Here is a 21,833-nt window from a genome sequence, read left to right on the forward strand (position 1 = left end):
TCCGTTTTGATTCGGTAATATTACTTCATAATATTATTAATGCCAGTCAATGGTCGATATAACTATTACCATGGTATCTCTACAATTTAAAACTGCACATTTCTTGAGCTTATTCCACATGTCAGTGTGGTAGGATTATTTTGTTTATTTATTTATTTATCTGTTCTTTCATCATGCACAGTCAACAAATGACAAGTGACAAGTTTTTAGAGATCTTACATCAACCTTACTAGTTCTCTTCCGAATGAAAGAATTTCAGAGATCAGCTTTTTTTGAGGGTTTCTAAATATTAACGAAATTCACGTTACTGATGGCATCACTCTATCACTGGAATGAGTTTCTCGATGACACCTTTTTATCTCGCCTCTCGCTATCGCTGCCATGCTCAGGGGTTCATGAGGAGGTCACAGAGAGGGTATGATTCAGACGTGCGGGGAGGTAGGGTGGGAAAGGGGGGACTTCTTGTGTCACTTATGGGAGGCGGCAGACGCTTTAGGAACAAAAGAACTTGTGTTTGGGTGACTAGTAGAAAGCTCCACCATGGTCTGAAACCAAATTTGGAAGTGTCTGTTGATTACACACACACACACACACACACCAAATGTGTAACGCTCAGAGATCAGTTGTTGCTAACGCCTATAGTGTTTCCACTCAGTGCCAAGACAACAATGAAGCAATGACACAGTTTTAATGTCTCAACTACTTATGTAGCCTATTGATACTGAACATATCTATCTATCTATCTATCTATCTATCTATCTATCTATCTATCTATCTATCTATCTATCTATCTATCTATCTATCTGTCTAGGAATCACTGCCTGATTGACTTCTTCAAACAAAACCCTCAGAACACTCTGACTTAAATTCATCCAAACTGATGTCAGCTCATTGCAATACCTGCAGAAAAGGAGATTAGTGTTGACATGTAGGGAAGACATTTTAGTTTTTTATGGACGGATGTTTTGCCTCTGGTCGTCTTCAGCGTCTCATGGCTGTCTGCGACCTTAAAATTATGCTTATTTTTTTTTAATCATTCACAGACAACCGTGCCGTGAAAGTAAACCATTTTGGTTTACTGGCTCACTCATTAAGTCTGTGAAATTGTCTAGCATGAGTGTGAAAGTTCACAAACCCCCCCCCCCGCCTTCCAATTAAGTCTCAACATTTTTTTGACAATCCCACGCTTGTCTCAATGACCCCCCCCCCACCCCCCCCCCATTTATTTTTTCCTAAATTCTCCTCTTGTCCTCTTTTTTTCAGATAGCTGACCAGCTTCCCTGGATTTCGCTGACGACACCCCCGCTTTGCTCCGCCTGAAAGGATGGACACATTGGAGTCGGAGCTGACCTGCCCAATCTGCCTGGAGCTCTTCGAGGACCCACTGCTGCTGCCCTGCGCCCACAGCCTTTGCTTCGGCTGTGCCCATCGCATCCTTCTCTCCCACTGCGCCTCAAACGAGCCCGTCGAGTCCATCGGCGCTTTCCAGTGCCCCACCTGCCGCTATGTCATCTCGCTCAGCCCGCAGCGCGGCCTAGACGGACTGAAACGCAACGTGACTCTCCAGAACATCATCGACCGCATCCAGCGGGCTTCATCTTCGTCCACCTCGGCCACCACCCTCCTGCTGCCTCCCGGCAGCGGGCCCAACTCCCCCGGAGAACCCCCGCCTCTCGCCGCCATGACCACCGCGCCGCTGCCGGAGCCGGTCCAGTGCCAGTTTTGCGAGCAGGACCCGCCGCAAGACGCGGTGAAGACGTGCGTCACCTGCGAGGTGTCGTACTGTGAGGAGTGCTTACGCGCTACCCACCCCAACAAAAAGCCCTTCACAGGGCACCGGCTGATCGAACCGCTGCCGGACTCGCACCTGCGAGGCCTCCAGTGCCTGGAGCACGAGGAGGAGAAGGTGAACATGTACTGTGTAACGGATGAACAGCTCATCTGCTCTCTGTGCAAATTAGTGGGACGCCATCGTGACCATCAGGTGGCAGCACTGAGCGAACGATATGAGAAACTAAAGGTAACCTAAAATTTTCATATAATGTCAATGTGTAATAATGAAAAAAATGTCTGCATTGTTAAAATGTTTGTTTTAAAAGAAAAGCCAGGAGATGATTACTTAAATCTGTTGCTGTCGTTCAGAATTTTATTTAATTATTTATCTATGTTCATTCATTCATTGATTGGTGCAAGTGTCTCCATAAGAATAGCACTTTTGATACGTTGAATTTCAAAGAAAACTGGAAATATTTCACTTGCTTTGTACTCTCAGTCCATGTTTGCTTTATGTTCTCTCAGCTTCTTCTGTTTTTCAGCATATTTTAACCATTATCAGTCACTTTGAAAATCTTTTTTTTGGGGGCTATTTTTGTATTCTAGTTTTAGTTCTTAGATCTCCCTCGTAGCTTGCCCAGTCTGGGTGTTAATTCTGGGAAGTAACCAGAGCGCAGGCGACAGAGTGTCACGGATGATAAAATATTTGCAGAGGAGAGCAGAAAGGGCAAGCCGGAGGCAAGGCAGGGTCACTGGAGACTGGCTGAGGCTGGCGTTTGGGCCCTGAAGCAGAAGCTAAAAACAGGGACACATTCACAGCCTTCTCCCCGGTTATAGGCCAATAACTGCGTTCCTGTACAAATGTTGTCGTATCTGAAGCGAATGAAAATGAGATCTGGCTGGACTGAACTTCAGAGGATGAATTTTCTGGTCAGATCTCAAAGTTCAGTGTTTTTCAGTTTAGACCACAACATGAACCACGACTGAGTGGTTAACAAAGTCTTACGTTTTTGAGGGCTAATTTGGGAAGAACAGAAAAATACAACTACTAAGCCATTGTCCTTTCTGCCTCTCTAAATTCAGTTGCCTCCTATTGCTACTATGCCCTTAAGGGTAATCTAACTCAGTGTTATAAACCTGAATGTTTTTTAAATCATATATTTATCCATCATCATTTCTAGCCCTTTTTCCTCCCACTGCAAATTTCCATTACTGAGTAGTTTTTTTTATATAAATGTTTCATATCTGTAAAATCCTAGGGGCTTACCACTGCGTGGGACGTGTTAAAACATACCACCTCCCAGCCTCATTAGTGATCTTGTAAAAAGACTGCCTCTCTGAGTTTTCAGGTTAAGCAGTGGTAATTGCTCTCTCCACAGTCAGTCAGTTTAATTGAGCATGGCTATGGCTAGCATTAGAGAGCTAGCCTACTGGGAGATGGCCTCTCGCCCCCTCTAGTTCAATCCAGTATGAGAGCAGCTGTGGCCAGACCCAGACTAGACTCTTGTGGTTTTAGCGTCTTGCCGTATGGTTCAACGTGGATGCTTTTTGGAGAGGAGCTCGCCAAAGTCGCTATTCTACGACCAGACTGGCCAACGTGAGCGAGACTAAAAGCAGATGTGTCGGATAGCTGCCCGGTGCTGTCATCGTTAAAAGACAACTTTGACTCGACATGTTTTATATTAGTTTCGTGTGTGAATTATTGCAGGTTCTAGGTCACATCACATTACGGTCAAAAGTTCTCTGCAAAGACCAGATCATTTCTATTCCCTCTCAAAGGGGTAGGTTCTCAAAAACTGCAGAAGCCGCTATTTTACAGGTTTCCGAACACTGAAGGTAGCAGAATTACCCTTCACTTTTACTGTAAGGGGCCCGAGAAGGAAAAATGTGATGTAGAGTCTGTTCACAATGAAAATGAGATCTGGTGCCGGAGTTGGTTCTGTGTATCCTGAACTTTCCAGTGAAATTTTAATTGTTTTATCTGTGGTTCTTTTATCAGCCGTTTTATTTTACATCACATTCCTTCGGTAATTAAAAACCCATTCATTTGTTTTACAATAGCAGAAAGCCCAACATAACAAAAAATTTTTTCATTTGTTTAAGGGAACGTGAGAACGTACACAGTGTGCGTAACGGAAGCATAGCTGTGTATTCACATTAGTTTAACCTCCTTGACATGAGTGGTCTAATTGTTTGTGAAAGGTTACAGTCTACTGGGACACCTGTCAGGCCTTGCACTCAGCTCACCAGCTGGTGTGGGTCTTATTTTCATAGAGAGCGGACGGTTAAGACCCTGTTACCCCCTCTTTGACCCAAACGCAGCCAATCAGATTAGAGAAATTTGCCCAAATGTCATAGGTTCAAAACCTGAAATTTGGCAAGAGTCTTTCAGGAATGCAATGTCTGAGTATTTGATAAGCTGTAGCTTGCAGCATGTATTGTCTGAATGGAGAGAAGGGGGGTAGGTAACATTCGGTTCATTAGCTTTGTTTTTCTCACAACAAAATCAACTGCTTTTGATGCTAAACCTCAAAAGATTTACTCCAGTAAAAGAGCGGAGATTCATTTGGCCGCATTAGTCATATAGGCAGGCGCCTGTTGGCGCACGAATGTTGATGGAGTATCACTTTGACTCAGAATATTATTCAAGATGATTGTGGGTAGCGGTGTCATGTCTAATGTCTCTGTCGTATTTTACAGTTTAATAATGTGTTTAAAACTCACGGGCAAAACATTGAAAATGTCAGATGCAGAATTTCCATATCTCAGCTCAGTACATACACACACACGCGTGCACACACACACATGCATATATAACACACACACACACACAACCAATACAGACACTCCACAGATTCAGCAGGCACACCCATGTCTTATAGAGATGTTATCAGAGAGGAAACGGAAAACAAAAGAGAAAGGCTAAGAATAGAGTAGCTTTGTCTTGGAGGTCTCTGAGCACTAAATTAGAAAAGGAAGCTTTGATGTAAAATGTAAAATGGATGAATGACTTTATTTATGGGAATTTTGTTTCTTTAAAAAAAGAAATCTACTGGATATTGACAGACAAAGGCGGTTGTATGTTTTCGATTGATAACGTTTTGTTCTGCTTTAAACTTCAGGAAACATTTCTCAAAGTTTTGCTGCACTAAACATAAAAAGTCTCACTTTGTTATTCATACTATTTTCTACATATTTATGAGGTTTATTCTTTAATTATCTCTGATTTTAAGGGAGAAATTCCAAAGAGCTCCGTTAACATGACAAGTCCAGGACTTCTGTTTATGGCCTGTGTATTTATAGTGTGAGTCTTTCCATGTATCCAAAGCCAGCCTGTGATAACAGACCATGCAGAACACCATCACCCACCATCACCACAGGGTAGAATGGACCCAAAGGACACCTTGACTGACTCATGTTAAATTAATAAGTGATTCTGTGCTCTGAATATATACCCTGATTTGAATTTTATGACATATAGAGCAACATAATTGATTTTGACACTTTGCGCAGTGGATTAAATAGTAATTGTACAAATTAGACAGTGATGCCGATAGATTTATCCCAGAATGGAGTGAGTCCTCTCTATCTGGACTCAGAGAAAGAGGAAAAGTGTAAACGAATGGAATGGAAAAATCAAACTGGAGCACATTGTGCCTTTGCTAACCATTTGGCTGCAGTCCATCACAGGTTTGGGGAGAACTGTTTCCTTCCGGAGGGGTGCGCACACACACACACACACACACGCACACACACACACACATGCACACACACACACACACACACACACACACTTGCTCACACACACACAAACATAAATGCACACATAGAGCGAGAAATAATGAAAATATCAGTTATTTTGGATATTTGCCCATCTTGATAATAACTGGGCTGTAGAGCATTAAAAGGAGGTGTTTTCCACAGGTTTGAACTGAAAACCTAAGCAGACTGATATGCTGCATTCCATCTGTTTCAAAGTCACGTCTATGATAGCTTTCTGTTCAAGCTCATAATTTCTTCAAAACCGATGTTCATCGGCTCTCTCTCTCTCTCTCTCTCTCTCTCTTTAACCATTCAGAAAACAACCATTTCCTATTATTGTCAAGAACGATTGTTCCTCAATTTTGTCTTTAGCCGGGGCTATGGGCTGTTTTGGACGGACCCTGCATTTACAACGCGCGTCAGTCAAAGCAGCTTGTCTCAAGCAGTAAACATAATCACGGTGTTTATCTGAGAGAAAGGGAGAGACAGCTGGTTAGTATTTGGACTCCAGACAGGGAATATAGAACACAACATGGCATTAAACGACGTCACAGGAGAGAAAGCACACGGATAACACTAGAGAAGACAGATCGAACTCGATGGCCTTTTTAAAAACAGCAAGGGCAAGATGTATAGATTTGTGAAATGAACAGGCATAAGAAAATGATTTTATGCATTTAGAACGTAATACAAGGTAGTTCAGTTGCCTGAACAACTCTTATTGTAAAATGTACTTTTCGGATCGTCGCACAACGGTGGAAAGTTACCCTTCCAGCATCTCTTGCATCCCAGTTAGCCATCATTAGCACCGTCTCAAAAGACAGAGAACGTTCAAACGTGGTTTGGGATACGAGGATGAATAAGACGTCGTTTGGTACTCCTGGATTTTCCAGTGCCACCTCTAAGCTTTGGAAACCGGGCGTGTAAAGCTAGCCATCCCGTGGGTGTTTGAAGAATGTGAGTTCGATGTGTCATGCCGTAGTCATCGGCAGTGCCCTAACCAGCAGCGATCAAAATGCCTGACGACGGCAGAATAGGCAGGAGCCTCAGTCAAACTGACATGGTTACCTGAGGCTTTGCCAAAGTTCAGACATCAAAACGTCTCTCTCTCTCACAACTAGACATGCGGGTGGGAGGGCAAACAGAAGCTGCTGAGTTTCCACGTTTTCTTAGTCTAACCTCATGTGGAATTATTCGTAGATATACTCTAAAATGGTACACCATTCAAAACTTTTCAAGTCTTGGAAACACCAGCTGGATGTGCTAATTGCGTGCTGAACTCAGTGAACTGCCTCAGTATTGAAAAAAAAAAAAGTACTGAAATTATTTAGGGAATAACTGAGAAGTGAGTCGTTTTCTTGCCTCGTTATTACGACCTAAGAAAAAACGAAGTGCTACATCTGCTTTGTCTCCAGTTGCTAAACTTCAGAAAGCTGATATGAGGTGTTCTTTTAGGCAATAGTGTGTTTGACTTAAAAGTAAAACCAACTGAGAGATTACATCAGTTTTTCACAAAATTTTAAAGCTAAGGTGTTCAAAGTACAAAGAAAAGCCACTCTGGTGTGAAGACTTCAATACATCAACTTTGATCTTGAACTAAAAGAGAAATAGAGAGAGTACATTTCACTTTAGGGATTCTTTAGGCAATCAAACAGATTTTTTTTTGTATAACATCATGTTTAGTGAGACTGACTAAGTGGTTTCTTTAATAATATTCAACTGTGAAGAGAAATCTTATCCATTTTTTTTTTTAACTCTAATCTTAACATTATGGGTTAACGCTATCCAAATTATAATGCCAGACAATCTCGTTCTCTCGTCCGACTAACGATGTTTCGACAGCGGCAATGATGGTTCTTCACACGCTTAAATGAACGTTGTTCACGTGGCTCCTTCACCGCTGTCTGAGAACAGATCGCATTGATTTCTCATGACCAGAGAGAATGACCTGTAAGGAAATCTGCTTTGCTTTAAGATTCTTTTCAGATTAAAAAAAGCTTAAAAAGCTCTTCCTTGCGACCTCTGCCACTGCTCCGTCGCCGTGGAGAATTGTTAAAGCCAGGAAACAAGATTAATGGCTGGTTTTTCCTCCGATTGCATACACAGTCTGTCTCAAACTTCACCCTCCAAACAAAAAGTGACAGCGACCCCTCCGAAGTCTGTCGTCTCTGTCACTAAGAGTGATCGTCTGAGGATGACTTTGTCCCATCCCGAATGTTGCGGAACACAGACGTTTGACTTTAACTAGGAATGGGTAGGTGTAGTGGTTCATAAAAGCAAATTATTTATGTAAAAAAAAAAGGGACATTATTTCCCATTCATTCTGAAACTGGAATTATGAAATAAAGTTGCTTTGCCGATAAAGTTGTTTTATGATATAACTGAAAACTGATTGGATCAGAGATCTCAAGAGGACTGGGAGCACGTCACAAGTAATTCTAACATGAGAACTCTTACATTTAGAATCATAATTCGTGGACTGATGGTTTATTAATTAAATAATAAAGAACTGATTTACTAATGGTTTCATTTAGAATAGAAACATAAGAAATTACTGTAATGTCTTTACAAAAATCCTTAAAATGAATTGAGATATGAAATTACAAAAGCGATTCTTTTCAGTCTTTTTGATCAGCTTTGTGTTAGACAATGTGCTAAGCTTCTGTTGTGTGTTTTTCTTTTTATTCGAATCTATATTTAGATTCTCTGATGAGGTCAGAGCTATAGAACTTGAAGCTCTTTTGTGTCATCTCAGTATTAAGGCCATCCATTAACCGGCAAAGCCCCCCCCCCCTTCTTTTTCCCCCATGTGTATGTGTTCTGTGTGGTGTCTACCCATGGGGCAACTTCAGTTAATCCCAACTGAGCATTACACTGTGGCTTAACATGGTTGGGTGAGCAGTAAGATGACGGGACGCGGAGTAAAGAAGACAGACATTGCTTGTTTCTGGGCAGAAAGAAAAAAAAAAAAACAACACACACACACACACACACACACACCAAAGCTCTTATGTAAAGACGCTACATTGATAGATAGATGGTTTGTCAGATGGGTTTTTTTTTTTTTTGATGCTCAATTAGCCGGTCAGGTGGCTTTCTGCCCGATTTAGCTTCTACACAGCGCGTGTCTCATCTGAGTTACTCCCAGTCGAGACTGTCAGGCTCCCAGCTCTCAGACCAAACGAACGGTCAGGATGAGGCGGTATCGGGCGGAGGGACAGCGTACCGAGGTTCGTGGTCCAAACTCAATAAAAAATTTAGAGTGACAAGTTAATGCGAAGGAGGAAAGGGGTGAAGAGGTTTGGGAGAATCGTTCGATTTCTTTGTTTTCTTTCTCTTTTTTCCACTTTTAAAGATATGATTGCATCTCTGCTCTGCTGCATGGTGTCGTGTTTGTGTGAGGAGAGGTTTTTTATTTTTTATTTATTTATTTTTTTTCCATTCGCAAAAGTGTGTCAATTGAAGAATGCACGAGTTTTTGAAAAGAACGCTCAGCGGTTTTTTTTGGTGTGTGTGTTTTTTATTAAGCTCACATGTTATTGCTCTTTTTTTTTCTTTTTTGTAGCAAGCATTGGATTCTAACCTCAGCAGTTTAATTAAGAGGAACAACGAGTTGGAATCTCTCATGGGAAAGTTGATTCAGACTTGCCAGCATGTGGAGGTGAGTGTGCTCATCTGTTGCTGTTCTTCTTCTGTGACCTTGTATTGCAAGTTAATGTCAAAATCCAGAGATGTGAGAATCCTAAAAATTTGCTCTGCAGTGTTCTGCAATGCTACTAATTTACATTTAGTTTAGTACAGTCACATTTCTTTGGTGCAGAAAGTCATGTATGGAGAGAAATGATATTACCTGGCAAAAGAATGAGCATAATACACTATAATTATATACTATTCGTCTGTGTAACACAAGCTGTTTCTTGTCCAGTTGTGTTTATTTTATGTCCATGTTAATTCAGTCTGTAACTGATCTTTGTGTTTGATTTTATCTGTTTTTACTGTAAGAATACAAGGGGATTCCATATATTCTTCTCTATAACAGAGCTGATTGGTCAATCTATCATTTTTTCTGTGCCACTTTTGGTTGGAACCATGGCCAAATGTGCTCTTATTTTTCCTCTCATGCACTTGCCTCAGAGAGAAAGAGAGAGAGAGTGTTTGTGTGTGTGTGTTTGTGTGTGTGTGTGTGTGTTTGTGTGCATGGCTGTTCCACATTGCCTACATAAATATGTCAATATGTCATGTTCCACCAGCCTACATAAACGCACACATGAACATTACACAATCATATGTTCAACTGTTGGTATCATAACTCTAAAACTACTTCACAAAACCAGGATTCATTACTCTAAAGGAAAGTAACCTACAGGCCAAGTACTATAATTACAAAAGAAACTTAATTTGCCATGAACTGTTTGTACTAATGCTGTTATGCTGTAATTATGCGGGGATTTCTAGTTTTTAAACATTTTCAATGGTTTTACAACTCACCTCATTTTCAGAGTATTATATAGTTGGCTTAAATATCGTATCTTACATATCGTACCTAGTACCTGTCAGAGGTGCATCAGAGGTGCACAAAAATACTTAAATTACCTGGCAAACAAAAAAAAAGCAAAAATGAAAAACAAACAAACAAATTAAAAAAAGCCTCAATGACTGTCCCCTCCAACTTCTGTTGCTCTTTCAGTTCTTGGTGCAGTTGCAAATTGGATGTGTTTGAATAATGCATCAGGGGTATAAAGACAGGAATGAAGTACCTGTCCTTCTTTTCATATTAGATTTGGGTCAGTGGGGTTTGGTCTCGATTGCATGGGCCTTTTAAAAAGCTCCACTGTTGCTGTTGAGTTTGACGCATGATCACATCACAAAACTATGCGTGATTCATAGATGCAAGGGCGGGCATCATTTGCGGTGAGAACTTTGTAGGAAAATATATATGTTCTGTTGTCGTGCATTTCCTTAAATGAATCCCAGATTACGTTAAATTGAAGTTGTATGGAACCTGCTTGTTTATACATATTGATTGTTTAGAATTATCAACATACTATTTAATACAGTTCATACAGCACAGTTTACTCCCATTAAAAGCTCCTCAAAGAGGGCTTTTAACGGGAATAAAAATAATATTCCATCTCCAATCCACAAATTTTCTCTGTGGCACATATACGTATATATACAGTTATACCCAGGAGTTGTGAGTTTTAAGAGTGCAAAGTACAACAACACACCTTTCCCCTAAAACGTACATAACAGCTTCGAGCAGGAAAGCACGCATTTAGTCAAGACTCCTAAATATTTTAGATTCTAAAGCAACCATTCCCCAGTGTTAGCTTCCTGTGTGTGAGGGTTTTTTTTTTTCTTTCTTTTCCCCGAGTGGCCTTTATTTCCAGAGCTGCTGTTCCTTCGGGTTAAATGATTCACTTTTGCCACTGTCGAGGACTATTTTGTCACAGCGGCTGTACCGAGGCCACTGCTCTGACTGATGCTCTAGATTTCTGGGTACTTCCTTTTGCTGAGCGTCTTAGGGGCAGGTTAGGGGACAGGGGCGATTGTTTTTGGTCTGTGTCTGAATATCAGTCAGTGTGAGAGTTAGTGAGGCAGATTTGGAAGGAAGACATTTCTGGGTTGAGACTAAATTGTTTTGTAACAGTTTGGTAAGTCACGGATCTGCCTTGAAATACTTGAGTTGTCCATGCTCTTTCTGTAAATAATCACAACAAGTAGAGGAGGTTATTCCGTTCAGGAGGTTATTCTATGCTAATAATACAGTTTTTTTTAAATCTAGTTTGAATCTGAATGTAAGCCATTGTTGGACCACAGTATATTTCAATATTTGTTTTAAGAGCTAATTCTTTGATGATCTCAGTATGCTATACTCATCAGCAATGGCCAAAAATACCAGACAAAGAAGCTCAAGGGAAAAACAAAAGGGAAAAAAAGGAAAAATTTCACGGGTCAGGCGAACTATTTAGCGGTGTTGACAGGACAAAGTTGTGACTGAACGAGTCTCTTTTTTCACATTTTGAGAATCCAATCCACCTTTTCTTTTTTCAAGAGAAAGGCCATTAGAAACCTCACAAGCCCTGTCTCTTACGCATTTCCTTAGACATTTCCCTCTTTTACTTGCTCCTTGTCATCTTCTTCTCCACCTCAGTCCACCACAGTTGTGAGTCTTGGAATATTTAATACAGGGGAGCTTTCATGTTTGTCTCCCAAATAGAGTTTTGTGCGCAAACTGTTTAAGCCAACTGGTCAATATTTAACAACGTGTATTAAAATGATGTTGGCATTTCCCTGAGAGAAGAGTGAAAATGTAGGTGTGTCGCTCTGACATTCTTGCTGTAGCCAAAAATGTTGATTAGAGCAAATACAAACTGTCTGATATTAAGACTACTGCAAATACCAGCTAATCTTAGCTGTAGCTGGAAAAATATTGGACCAATTTAGCAGAGGGAACCCAGTTTTATTCATTTTGAACTATTCCAAGACAACACTTACATGACATTAAATTGCTTATTGCTCACCTCATTGCTTATTTTCAAAAACAAAGAGTTTGGTCATGGACAAACCCGTTCTACCTGGAGTTGCCTCATTTTAAGGGAATCGAAAATTCCCTTAATATTTAGTGATCTCAATTCTAAATGTTTTCAAGCGTGGTAATAACGTATTCTTCAAATATCTCATTCTGTCGTCATCACCAGGTGAACGCATCCCGACAGGAGGGCAAACTTATGGAGGAATGTGACCTTCTGATTGAAATTATCCAGCAAAGACGACAGATCATCAGCACCAAGATCAAAGAGGGAAAGGTAACTGCTATGACATTACAGAACAGAAAGGTTTTTATGTTGCATTCTCAACAGCAGTCATTTGAATGCAAACTGACATTTAAAAGTTGATTTGGTGTTCACTGACAGTTTATACGCGCCACTGACCTCATTTGGGATACACTGTTTGTTCTGATTGCCAAAGATAGGGTCAAAAGCTCACCAAATACCCTGAAGGCTGGTGCTCAGACTTTGATTCAAACATGTATGTTGGTGTCACATGGCTTGGACAATTTAAGCCCACGCTCCTGTCCACTGACCTGAATACTGCCACTGTGTCTCTCACTGACCTACATGTAAATCATAGCAGTGTTTATATTTTGAAAAATGTTCATCATATATATATATATATATATATATATAGAGAGAGAGAGAGAGAGAGAGACAAAGACAAATTAAATTTTGATCCCATAGCTTGAAGTTTCATTTGAACTCCTGGATGTAGTTCTGACTGATAGAATCACTGGATTTTCTTTTTGTTTGTGTGTTTTCTGTGTCTCTGGGTGTGTGATGTCACTATTTTATACTCAGTATCTAATGTATGATAGAAGGTGTGGCAGCTCGAGAGAGTAAATGTTGTGACTGTGCGTTATTGTTTGACCCGATGTTTGTTTCGCTCAGGTGGTCAGGTTGCGTAAGCTGGCCCAGCAAATTGCCAACTGTAAACAATGTATTGAGCGGTCCTCTGCTCTCATCACTCAAGCAGACCAGACTCTGAAGGAAACCGACCACGCCCGCTTTCTACAGACGGCCAAGAGCATCTCTGAGAGGTGAAAAGGCTGAAACGCGTTAAATATAGTCCATGTCCTGTTTTCATCAGAACACTCTCTGTTTGCGTGGTCTGAAGGAGGATAACGTCTGAATAAGAGATTGAAATGGCTTAGTCTTGACAATGTATGTTGATGATTGTTAATAATTAATTGTTGACTTGAAAAGATAAGTTGCTATTTTTGCCTCTGTCTCTCTCAGAGTCTCCATGGCGACAGCATCCTCACAGGTCCTGATACCTGAGATAAATCTGACTGACACTTTCGATACGTTTGCGCTTGACTTCACTCGAGAGAAGAAGTTGCTGGAGAACCTTGATTACCTCACAGGTAAAGTACAATCCAAATAAACTCAAATGATACATTTTCAGCAAGTGTGTAATTTCCAGTCAAAACTTTCAGCCATGAATCAAAGTTATTAGGGTTGAACTTAAAGACAGAGGAGGGATCCTTCGGGATGCAATTTTTTTTTTCCTTTTTTGATCACAGAATTACGAAGTTGTAGGGATCATCCGAGCGTTTGTAGAATTCATCAAACGATTCCAGTCCAAATGATAACCTCTTTCACTTCTGTCTTCATAAAACGGATTACACATTAATTTCGGAGTGCTTTCCCTTTTCGTCCGGCCTCTTCATCACATTGGTTTATTTGCGCCTCAACAGAGGGCTTAGTGGGACAGCTCACTAAGTCAGTGAGGCTGAATCAGTCAATCAGCCAGTGATGTGCACTCAGAATCCACTGTGCTGTGATGTTCCACAAAATGCGCTTGGTCGAAAAGGGAGAGCGACACAGCTTTTAAACCATGTCTAGCCTCCACTCGAAATTTTGGCTTCACTGCCTGCGGGTGTTCCAAAAAAAAAAAGGACTTGCCAATCAGTCATAGACTAGGGTGCATCACTCCCCATTTTTACAAATTTCTTTTTAGGATAGTTACTTCTATGCAAGTGTATGCGCTATTCTATAGAAAGCTTTGTTAACGAGAGGTGTATGGTATATCTCATTTAAAATATCTCCTATTCTTAAACATTTCAGCACCAAATCCGCCAGGCATCCGTGAGGAGCTTTGCACAGCCTCATACGACACCATAACTGTGCACTGGACATCAGATGATGAGTTCTGTGTGGTTTCCTATGAGCTGCAGTACACCATCTTTACCGGGCAGGCCAATATTGTCAGTAAGTAACTCAGGGCTACAGGGGTAAAAAACAAAAACAAACTAACCAACAAAACACAGCCAACAACAGCAAACTGTGCCGGTCTATGCGTAATCTTTCTGCCAGAAATGCCAAAACAGCAAAAATTCCTGTTACATTAGCAAACAGAAACAAGCTGAGAGTTTGCCATAATTGTTCCACCGACCTTTGTCCTGGTTTCCAGGAAAGCTCTCGTTTTTCATTTTCTCTCTGTAACCTTTTTGGTAAACAGACAATACAATGCTCGCTGCAGCTGTTCTCAGTCAAAAACTGATGACCGACTAAATGGTTACATCAGAATGGTCAGTAAATTGGACAAATAAAGGGGTAATCCATTTCGATATCATCTCACGTCCCATTCATTTTCCAGTTTTGTTTTTAGCTCACATTTAGAGCTGCTTTCCTCTCTCCATTGTATTAAATAGATTCTTTAGGGGAATAAAGATGGAGGCATGTGTGAACTAGGTTTCCAAATCAACACTGGGTCAGCTAGCAGGACACTGATACGACCCCTGTGTGGATTTCTATGGCTGGATAGACAAAAGACAAACCATCCTGAGGAGAGAGCAGGGAGACTAGGGTGTGTGTGTGTCTGCGTGTGTGTGGTACTGAAGACAGGGGAACAGGCGTGATAGAGTCACTCATGTAGAAGGCTGGCCTGGAGTGAGTGTAGTGTACTACACAAAAAAACATGCTGAAAAGCATCAGCAGAAAGCAGTGGAGCAGCACAGTCAAATAGCTGTGAATGATTTCTGCTCATCATGCCCACAAGAGCCCAGAATGCAAAAAAATATTCTAATTGGAAAAGAAATTCCATCGTTTGCATGTCGTATGCTCATCATGCATTTAGAAAATATGTGACTTTAATGATAAATCTTGGTACTTGCAAGTGTTTGTTTTTATATGTGTATGTGTATCCGTTTCAACCTCCAAGTGTAAGTTTCAGGGTTTGTTTTTTTTTTATGTAAATTTCTTAACCTTTTTAACTTCTGACAAAATGAAGGAGAGGAGAGGAGGGGTACGAAACCCATATTCAGTCTTACTGTTTGTCATATAATATATACTTCTAAATCTCATAATTCAGAAACGATGAAAGTTTAATGCTTGCCACATACTGTTTCAGCTGTCTAAAATGTCCGACGATAGTTACCATGTGAGGGCTAAGATTAGGAAATGAGAGAATTTTCTTCTTCCTTTGCACCTTAAGGCAGAGCTGGCAAAATTATTATCATCATCGCAGAATATGTGATTTTCGATCTGCATATTTTGATCTTTGCATGTTTTTCTGTAATGATTTACAGATTTTTTTTATAAATGAATTGGTGTGGTAAAGTAGTCAGGTAACAAACATCATCTAGAGACAGGTCTCCAATGGGAAAAAAAAACATGGTGGTATGGACCGAAAAAGATGGTAAAGTGTAACATTTAAAATACAGGAATGCTAGAAATTAATTGACCCTAAAAACTGGCCTCAGATATCAAATACAGGTCTGAGGAATGGATGACAATCTTTGCATAGTGACAAAATACAGCTTACACAAGAGCTATTACACTCGTCTGGTGCATATTCCTTCACGCAGTCTTCAAATTTACACTTGTTTAATTGAAAATGCAAATGTGTTTAATTTGTATGTAAAAATATGGCATTTTTTCATGCTTGCTGACTTTGATTCTTAGGTCTGTGCAATTCGGCTGATAGTTGGATGATCGTGCCCAACATCAAGCAAAACCATTACACTGTGCACGGTCTACAGAGTGGCACCAAGTACATCTTCATTGTCAAGGCTATCAATCAGGCTGGCAGTCGCAGCAGTGAACCAGGAACTCTTAAGACCAACAGTGAGAGCTGATCCTCTTTTTTTCTCCTTTTTGTCTTTTAAGAACCTTAGAGAGAACAAAGCACTGTAGTATTTAACATAACACATCAAAATCACAGAGCACTCATTTAAGATTAAGGACGGGATTACGGTTTTGAGTTTGTTCATATAGTTCAAAATGGTGGATGGGTCCCTCTCAAAGTCTAAAAGTTTGTGTATCATGCTTTCTGTACACTTTTAATGGCAACTGCTAATGGCAAAAATTTGTGATGCAGCTTCTGAATTGTGTTTTTTTTTTCCACTGCCCACGTACAGGTCAGCCATTCAAGCTTGACCCTAAGTCTGCTCACAGAAAGCTAAAAGTGTCACATGACAACCTGACAGTGGAGCGGGACGAAACATCTTCCAAGAAGAGCCATGGTCAAGATCGCTTCAGCAGCCAAAGCAGCTACGGTGTCACTGGCAATGTTTACATCGACAGTGGACGGCATTACTGGGAAGCTCTCATTGGAGGAAGCACCTGGTAAGGATGGTCAGAGTAAAATGATTGGTCAAAGGATGTGTCAGTCAGAAGGAAATTTAGTTCATACACACATACAAATATACACTTGCAATGATTTATAGAGAGAAAAGCAATATGTATAAAGCTTTCCTTGTCTGTGCAGGTACGCTGTGGGCATTGCCTATAAATCTGCACCTAAACATGAATGGATTGGGAAAAACTCATCCTCCTGGGTGCTGTGTCGCTGCAACAATTCCTGGGTGGTACGCCACAACAGCAAGGAGCTGGCCATCGAGCCATCACCCCACCTGAGACGTATTGGCGTGCTGCTGGACTACGATGCCGGCTCGCTGGCGTTTTACGATGCCGTAGGCTCCCAACATCTCCACACCTTCCACGTGTCCTTCGCTCAGCCAGTTTGTCCGGTCTTCAATATCTGGAACAAATGTCTGACAGTTCTCACTGGCCTTCCAATCCCAGATCACCTGGAAGGGGTGGAGCCTCTGGACTGACCCACAGGAGAGTGTCATTCTTATGGACCAGACCTCAAGAGGCTGTTCTGAACCATTCTGGCCCAACTCAGGTCACTTTACACAGCCCCCCAGGTCATCCTAGGCACCTTGGACAAATAGTAGCCACTTGACACAAGATTCCCCATTCAGCCATCCAACCCAAGAGAATGAGATAATTAAAATACTAGTTCCTGAGGACAAACATGGACACAAATGACAGTTCAAGCCTTGCACCCCGTAACAGTCTGCTGAAGCCATTACATGGTTTTATGTATGCTCTAAATGTACCTATATAATAATTATTAAATATTTAAGAAGAAGGAGGGAAAAGATTTATTGTAGGGCTGTCCATGCTTTTGCACATTGATGTTTATACTTTATTTATCAAAGCAGTATGTCATATTTCCTTCTGCACATTGGCAAAAGAAAAGACATCTGTACCTGTGTAGATAATAGCCTAATGAAATCCAGTTGATCTTCTCAGCCATTCTGGCTCTTTAAAAAAACAAAACAAAAAAAAAGAAGTATTTTTGCAGCATATTATGCCGATAAAATGAGCAACTGGCATTTCTGTATCGGTCACTTAATTTTCAACAGTAAGGATTGTCAGTCAGAGAATACAAGAGTTTTTTTTTTCCCCATCCTCATCAAGTCCAGTGACTGTATGACTGCACACAGACTTTTGGACAAAGAGACTAAGTCAGTGCCAGCATTGTCATTGCTAACAGGTTAACTCACTGTAGTCAGTGTCAGCATTGTCATTGCTAACAGGTTAACTCACTGTAGTCTGTGTCAGCATTGTCATTGCTAACAGGTTAACTCACTGTAGTCAGTGTCAGCATTGTCATTGCTAACAGGTTAACTCACTGTAGTCTGTGTCAGCATTGTCATTGCTAACAGGTTAACTCACTGTAGTCTGTGTCAGCATTGTCATTGCTAACAGGTTAACTCACTGTAGTCTGTGTCAGCATTGTCATTGCTAACAGGTTAACTCACTGTAGTCAGTGTCAGCATTGTCATTGCTAACAGGTTAACTCACTGTAGTCTGTCTCAGCATTGTCATTGCTAACAGGTTAACTCACTGTAGTCAGTGTCAGCATTGTCATTGCTAACAGGTTAACTCACTGTAGTCTGTCTCAGCATTGTCATTGCTAACAGGTTAACTCACTGTAGTCTGTCTCAGCATTGTCATTGCTAACAGGTTAACTCACTGTAGTCAGTGTCAGCATTGTCATTGCTAACAGGTTAACTCACTGTAGTCAGTGTCAGCATTGTCATTGCTAACAGGTTAACTCACTGTAGTCAGTGTCAGCATTGTCATGCTAACAGGTTAACTCACTGTAGTCTGTGTCAGCATTGTCATTGCTAACAGGTTAACTCACTGTAGTCAGTGCCAAGTTCTTTATAACGCATTATGAGAATCAATCTTAGTTCTGTTTTGTGTTCATTTTGTCTTGTGTACATTATCCCCTGTTATGTGGCCTGTAATGCATTAATGTTACATCTGTCTTATTGAAAAAAAAACTGTGCATGAATTAATTATGGCTGGACTTCTAATACATGGACTCTCACAACGTGAAGATATGCGAGTGGAATTGCACAGCGAAACAAATGATGAGCCACTGAGATATTCTGACAGTCTGCAGTACACAGACAAGAAACATGTTTTAATGTCCTGTGGTTTATAACCGTGTACAGTCTGACAGCAGGTCACATAAAAGTGAATGGATGGTTGTATATGTCTTTCAACACTGGTGTAAACACAAAGAGGTCAAAGCCAACACATGAGTTGAAACCTTGTCTTGCCGCCATTACAGCCACATGTACTCAATGGTGTATATATTTTGTTTCTTCGATAGGTTGTGTAATTTTAAAATGAAAGAGATCGTTCATGTTTTACAGCGTAATTTTTCATGGGGTTGTCACCTCTTCAACAGACACAATTTTAAGAGTGTGAATAAAGTACAACTTGGGTTTTAAGTCCCTCATCTCTATAATTAGAAACCGTCTATTTTTTTAAGTTGTTTTTTTTTTTTTTTCTCCAGATAAAAAACATATTTAGTGGTAATATCCTATGTGTCAATACTGTGGACACTTTTATGGAAAGCTGTTTTGAAGGCTCGTGTCACTGTGCAATTTTTTTGTAGCATTTGTGAAATATTAAATAAAATATACTGTCCAAGTTTAAACAATCAGAGCGTTCAATATTTGTGTGTGTGCAATTTTTGGAAGTGTCTCAATGTAACCATACATTTTCAATTCATAATGAACCTAAACTGTTGCACCCATATAAGATGCAACAGATGAATGGAGATAAACAGCTGTCCTCTGTTATGCTGTTTTCCTTGTGTATATTTCAAGGTTTTCGGCTGAATGGCTCCCAAGATTAGCTCTAAAGCTGTTGAATTTATCCTGAGAACTTCCGTCAAATGACGGGGCTACTTCCTATTCCCTTGGCATCTTTTGTTTTACCTCACAGCAGGGTCTGTGTGAACTTAAAATGTTGCTTTACCCACTAGTTCTCACAGAAATATACAAAGAAGGACAAAAACAAAACACTCACACAAATGTTTCCTTTCACAATCAATGACAGTTCGAGTCAACAACAGGCACTTCTGTGGGGGCCCAGTTTCCCACATTAAGGTAAACTGAACAATTTGTGTGGCATGCAAGCACTAGACATCAGTCCACTGGCTCAGACAGGCACTCTGTAATGTTTCTCTCATTTATCCTCTTCTCTTTTAGATCACTTCAATTGCCTGGAGTCAGACTACAATTTTGTTTTTTACAATTAGCACACTGACTGGGGATCAATTTCTTATGTTCCTTTTTTTATAAAACAACAATCCAACTTGCTCCCCAATGATAAAATATTACTATTATATCTTTATTAAAATAGCATTTTAAGAAGCTTTCAAACCCTAACTATTGCCTTCACAAGTCGTTAAACCAAAAGTTAGGCTTAAATTGTCTTTACAGTAAAATGGCCAAAGGCTACCACTAGGAGAACGCAATTATATTCACCATATGTTTGTTACCAAAACACATGAACAATTCTACATTATTTTTCACCTTTCTGCAATGCAGTAAGTCAAGCCAGCTGTGACTCTAAGATCCTTACTATGTACAGCAGGCCAGTATCTGAGATACTGACAGCAAGCTTGAGCTTACTTTCTGATGATGTAAATAATCACTAAAGAAAAATTCAGCTGCCATCACGATGTTATCTGGTGTTTTATCAGGTCATTTTACTGTCTAGTTCACCTTCAGTAATTCAGTGGAGCTGCTTAAAGTTGCTGCCTCAAAGCTTAGATGTTGTGATGAATACATAGTACTGACCTGATTTTGATTAAGATTTGATTATAAATGCCATTTTTCTCATCAAAGAAATGTATGTTTTGGGTCTTAGGCAAAAGATGTTTCTCTTTGTTAATCATTACTTTGAAAAATCTATTTCTGACTAGTCATTGTCGGTACTGGATTTGTACTGCATCTGCTGCAAGTGTGAGAAATGTTGTTGTCCGACCAGCTTATGCCATTTATCTACTTAATGTGTTGTTGATGCACTTACTCTGCTGTACATACAAACTAATGTAAAATATCAACAAAATTATTTCTTATAAACACTCAGATTTCAGCTGACTGCCAAAATGAAACTGGCAAAACATTGAGAGTCACATGAACTTGCTGTCTGTTATAACATGGCTCCATCCTCCTGCAACACCATAAGCATACATCTTGTGTAAAAAACACGACAACAGTTTGCATTTCCCCTGCCTCATATCCCTGTGATTATTTAATACAAATGCACCACCTAGTGGCAGCACAGACCTGAAGCTGGACCTGTCAGAGCAAAGTGTTAGCAGAGGTATACACACACACACACACACACACACACACACACACGCGTAAAGAAAACTTTCAGTTTCCTCAGTCCTGAAATTATGCAGCAAGAGCTTTCATGGCTATTTAGATATTTTAATGTCAGGTTCTATATTGAGAGGAAATACAGAATACTTTTAACAGAAAGAATCCTGTATTGATTTTAATAGTTTCCTTCTCTGACAAAAACTAAAAGTAATTGGTCATATCATTCAAAGTGAGTAAATATATTCTAGTTTTAGTTAAGTAGAAGGGAGGGGGCAGAGAAGGAAACATTAGATTAATGACAGATTCATTCTGATTCAGAAATCTTCATAAAAGTACGGGGGTGTTGTTGGGAGGACAGAATAGTACTAATAGCTGCTTGTAAAATTCCACAGACAGGCTGATCACGAATTATAGGTTCCAAAGTCCAAAATGCTAATCAGTATTCCGCAGAATAGTGTGTCGTGATTCATCAAAAGGCAGAGTCTCACTTAAGAAAAAAAAAATGAAAATATATACGCGTGTCTGTGTGTGTGTATGTAAAATTGTAAGTTTCAGTAAAGAAAAAAAAGCCATCAATGTAAAAACATGATAAGACATTCGCATATTTAAAAATGTCAGAACTACTAGACTAAAATATACGTTCTTCTTAGATGATTCACCCGCATTTGATAAACTTTACTATGCTTGATCTCAACCAAAAACTTGTCAAGTGACTTTTCCGTGCCAAGTACAGCCTATCCTCAATAATGGCTTCTTCCCTCTACAACTAACTCTTACCATATGCTGTAGTTTCACATAACCATTTGAA

General features: G+C 40.1%; 1 protein-coding gene across 2 annotated transcripts; it reads left to right on the plus strand.

Annotated features, from left to right (window-relative positions):
- The first annotated feature begins 1,300 nt into the window (after positions 1 to 1,300).
- Positions 1,301 to 17,171, plus strand: LOC115817005 (E3 ubiquitin-protein ligase Midline-1-like). 2 transcript variants are annotated; one of them, XM_030780222.1, is made up of 10 exons: positions 1,301 to 1,602; positions 1,642 to 2,020; positions 9,101 to 9,196; positions 12,237 to 12,344; positions 12,984 to 13,132; positions 13,332 to 13,459; positions 14,163 to 14,306; positions 16,002 to 16,163; positions 16,457 to 16,664; positions 16,807 to 17,171. In XM_030780222.1, the coding sequence occupies exons 1-10, from the start codon at positions 1,325 to 1,327 to the stop codon at positions 17,153 to 17,155; spliced, it is 2,001 nt and encodes a 666-aa protein (XP_030636082.1). In that variant the 5' UTR covers positions 1,301 to 1,324; the 3' UTR covers positions 17,156 to 17,171. The 2 variants fall into 2 exon arrangements, with proteins under 2 accessions (XP_030636082.1, XP_030636083.1); XM_030780223.1 differs by having other exon boundaries at positions 1,642 to 1,906.
- The last annotated feature ends 4,662 nt before the right edge of the window (positions 17,172 to 21,833 follow it).

The sequence above is a fragment of the Chanos chanos genome, chromosome 7 (genome assembly GCF_902362185.1).
Source record: "Chanos chanos chromosome 7, fChaCha1.1, whole genome shotgun sequence".
In the NCBI taxonomy this organism is placed as follows: domain Eukaryota; kingdom Metazoa; phylum Chordata; class Actinopteri; order Gonorynchiformes; family Chanidae; genus Chanos; species Chanos chanos.

What these genes read in the sequence shown, in the direction of transcription:
- LOC115817005 (XM_030780222.1), top strand. Translation starts at nt 1,325, where the DNA reads ATGGACACATTGGAGTCGGAGCTGACCTGCCCAATCTGCCTGGAGCTC. An exon ending in AGACTTGCCAGCATGTGGAG is followed by an intron (nt 9,197 to 12,236) that starts GTGAGTGTGCTC and finishes CGTCATCACCAG; the next exon opens with GTGAACGCATCCCGACAGGA. An exon ending in GAACCTTGATTACCTCACAG is followed by an intron (nt 13,460 to 14,162) that starts GTAAAGTACAAT and finishes TAAACATTTCAG; the next exon opens with CACCAAATCCGCCAGGCATC.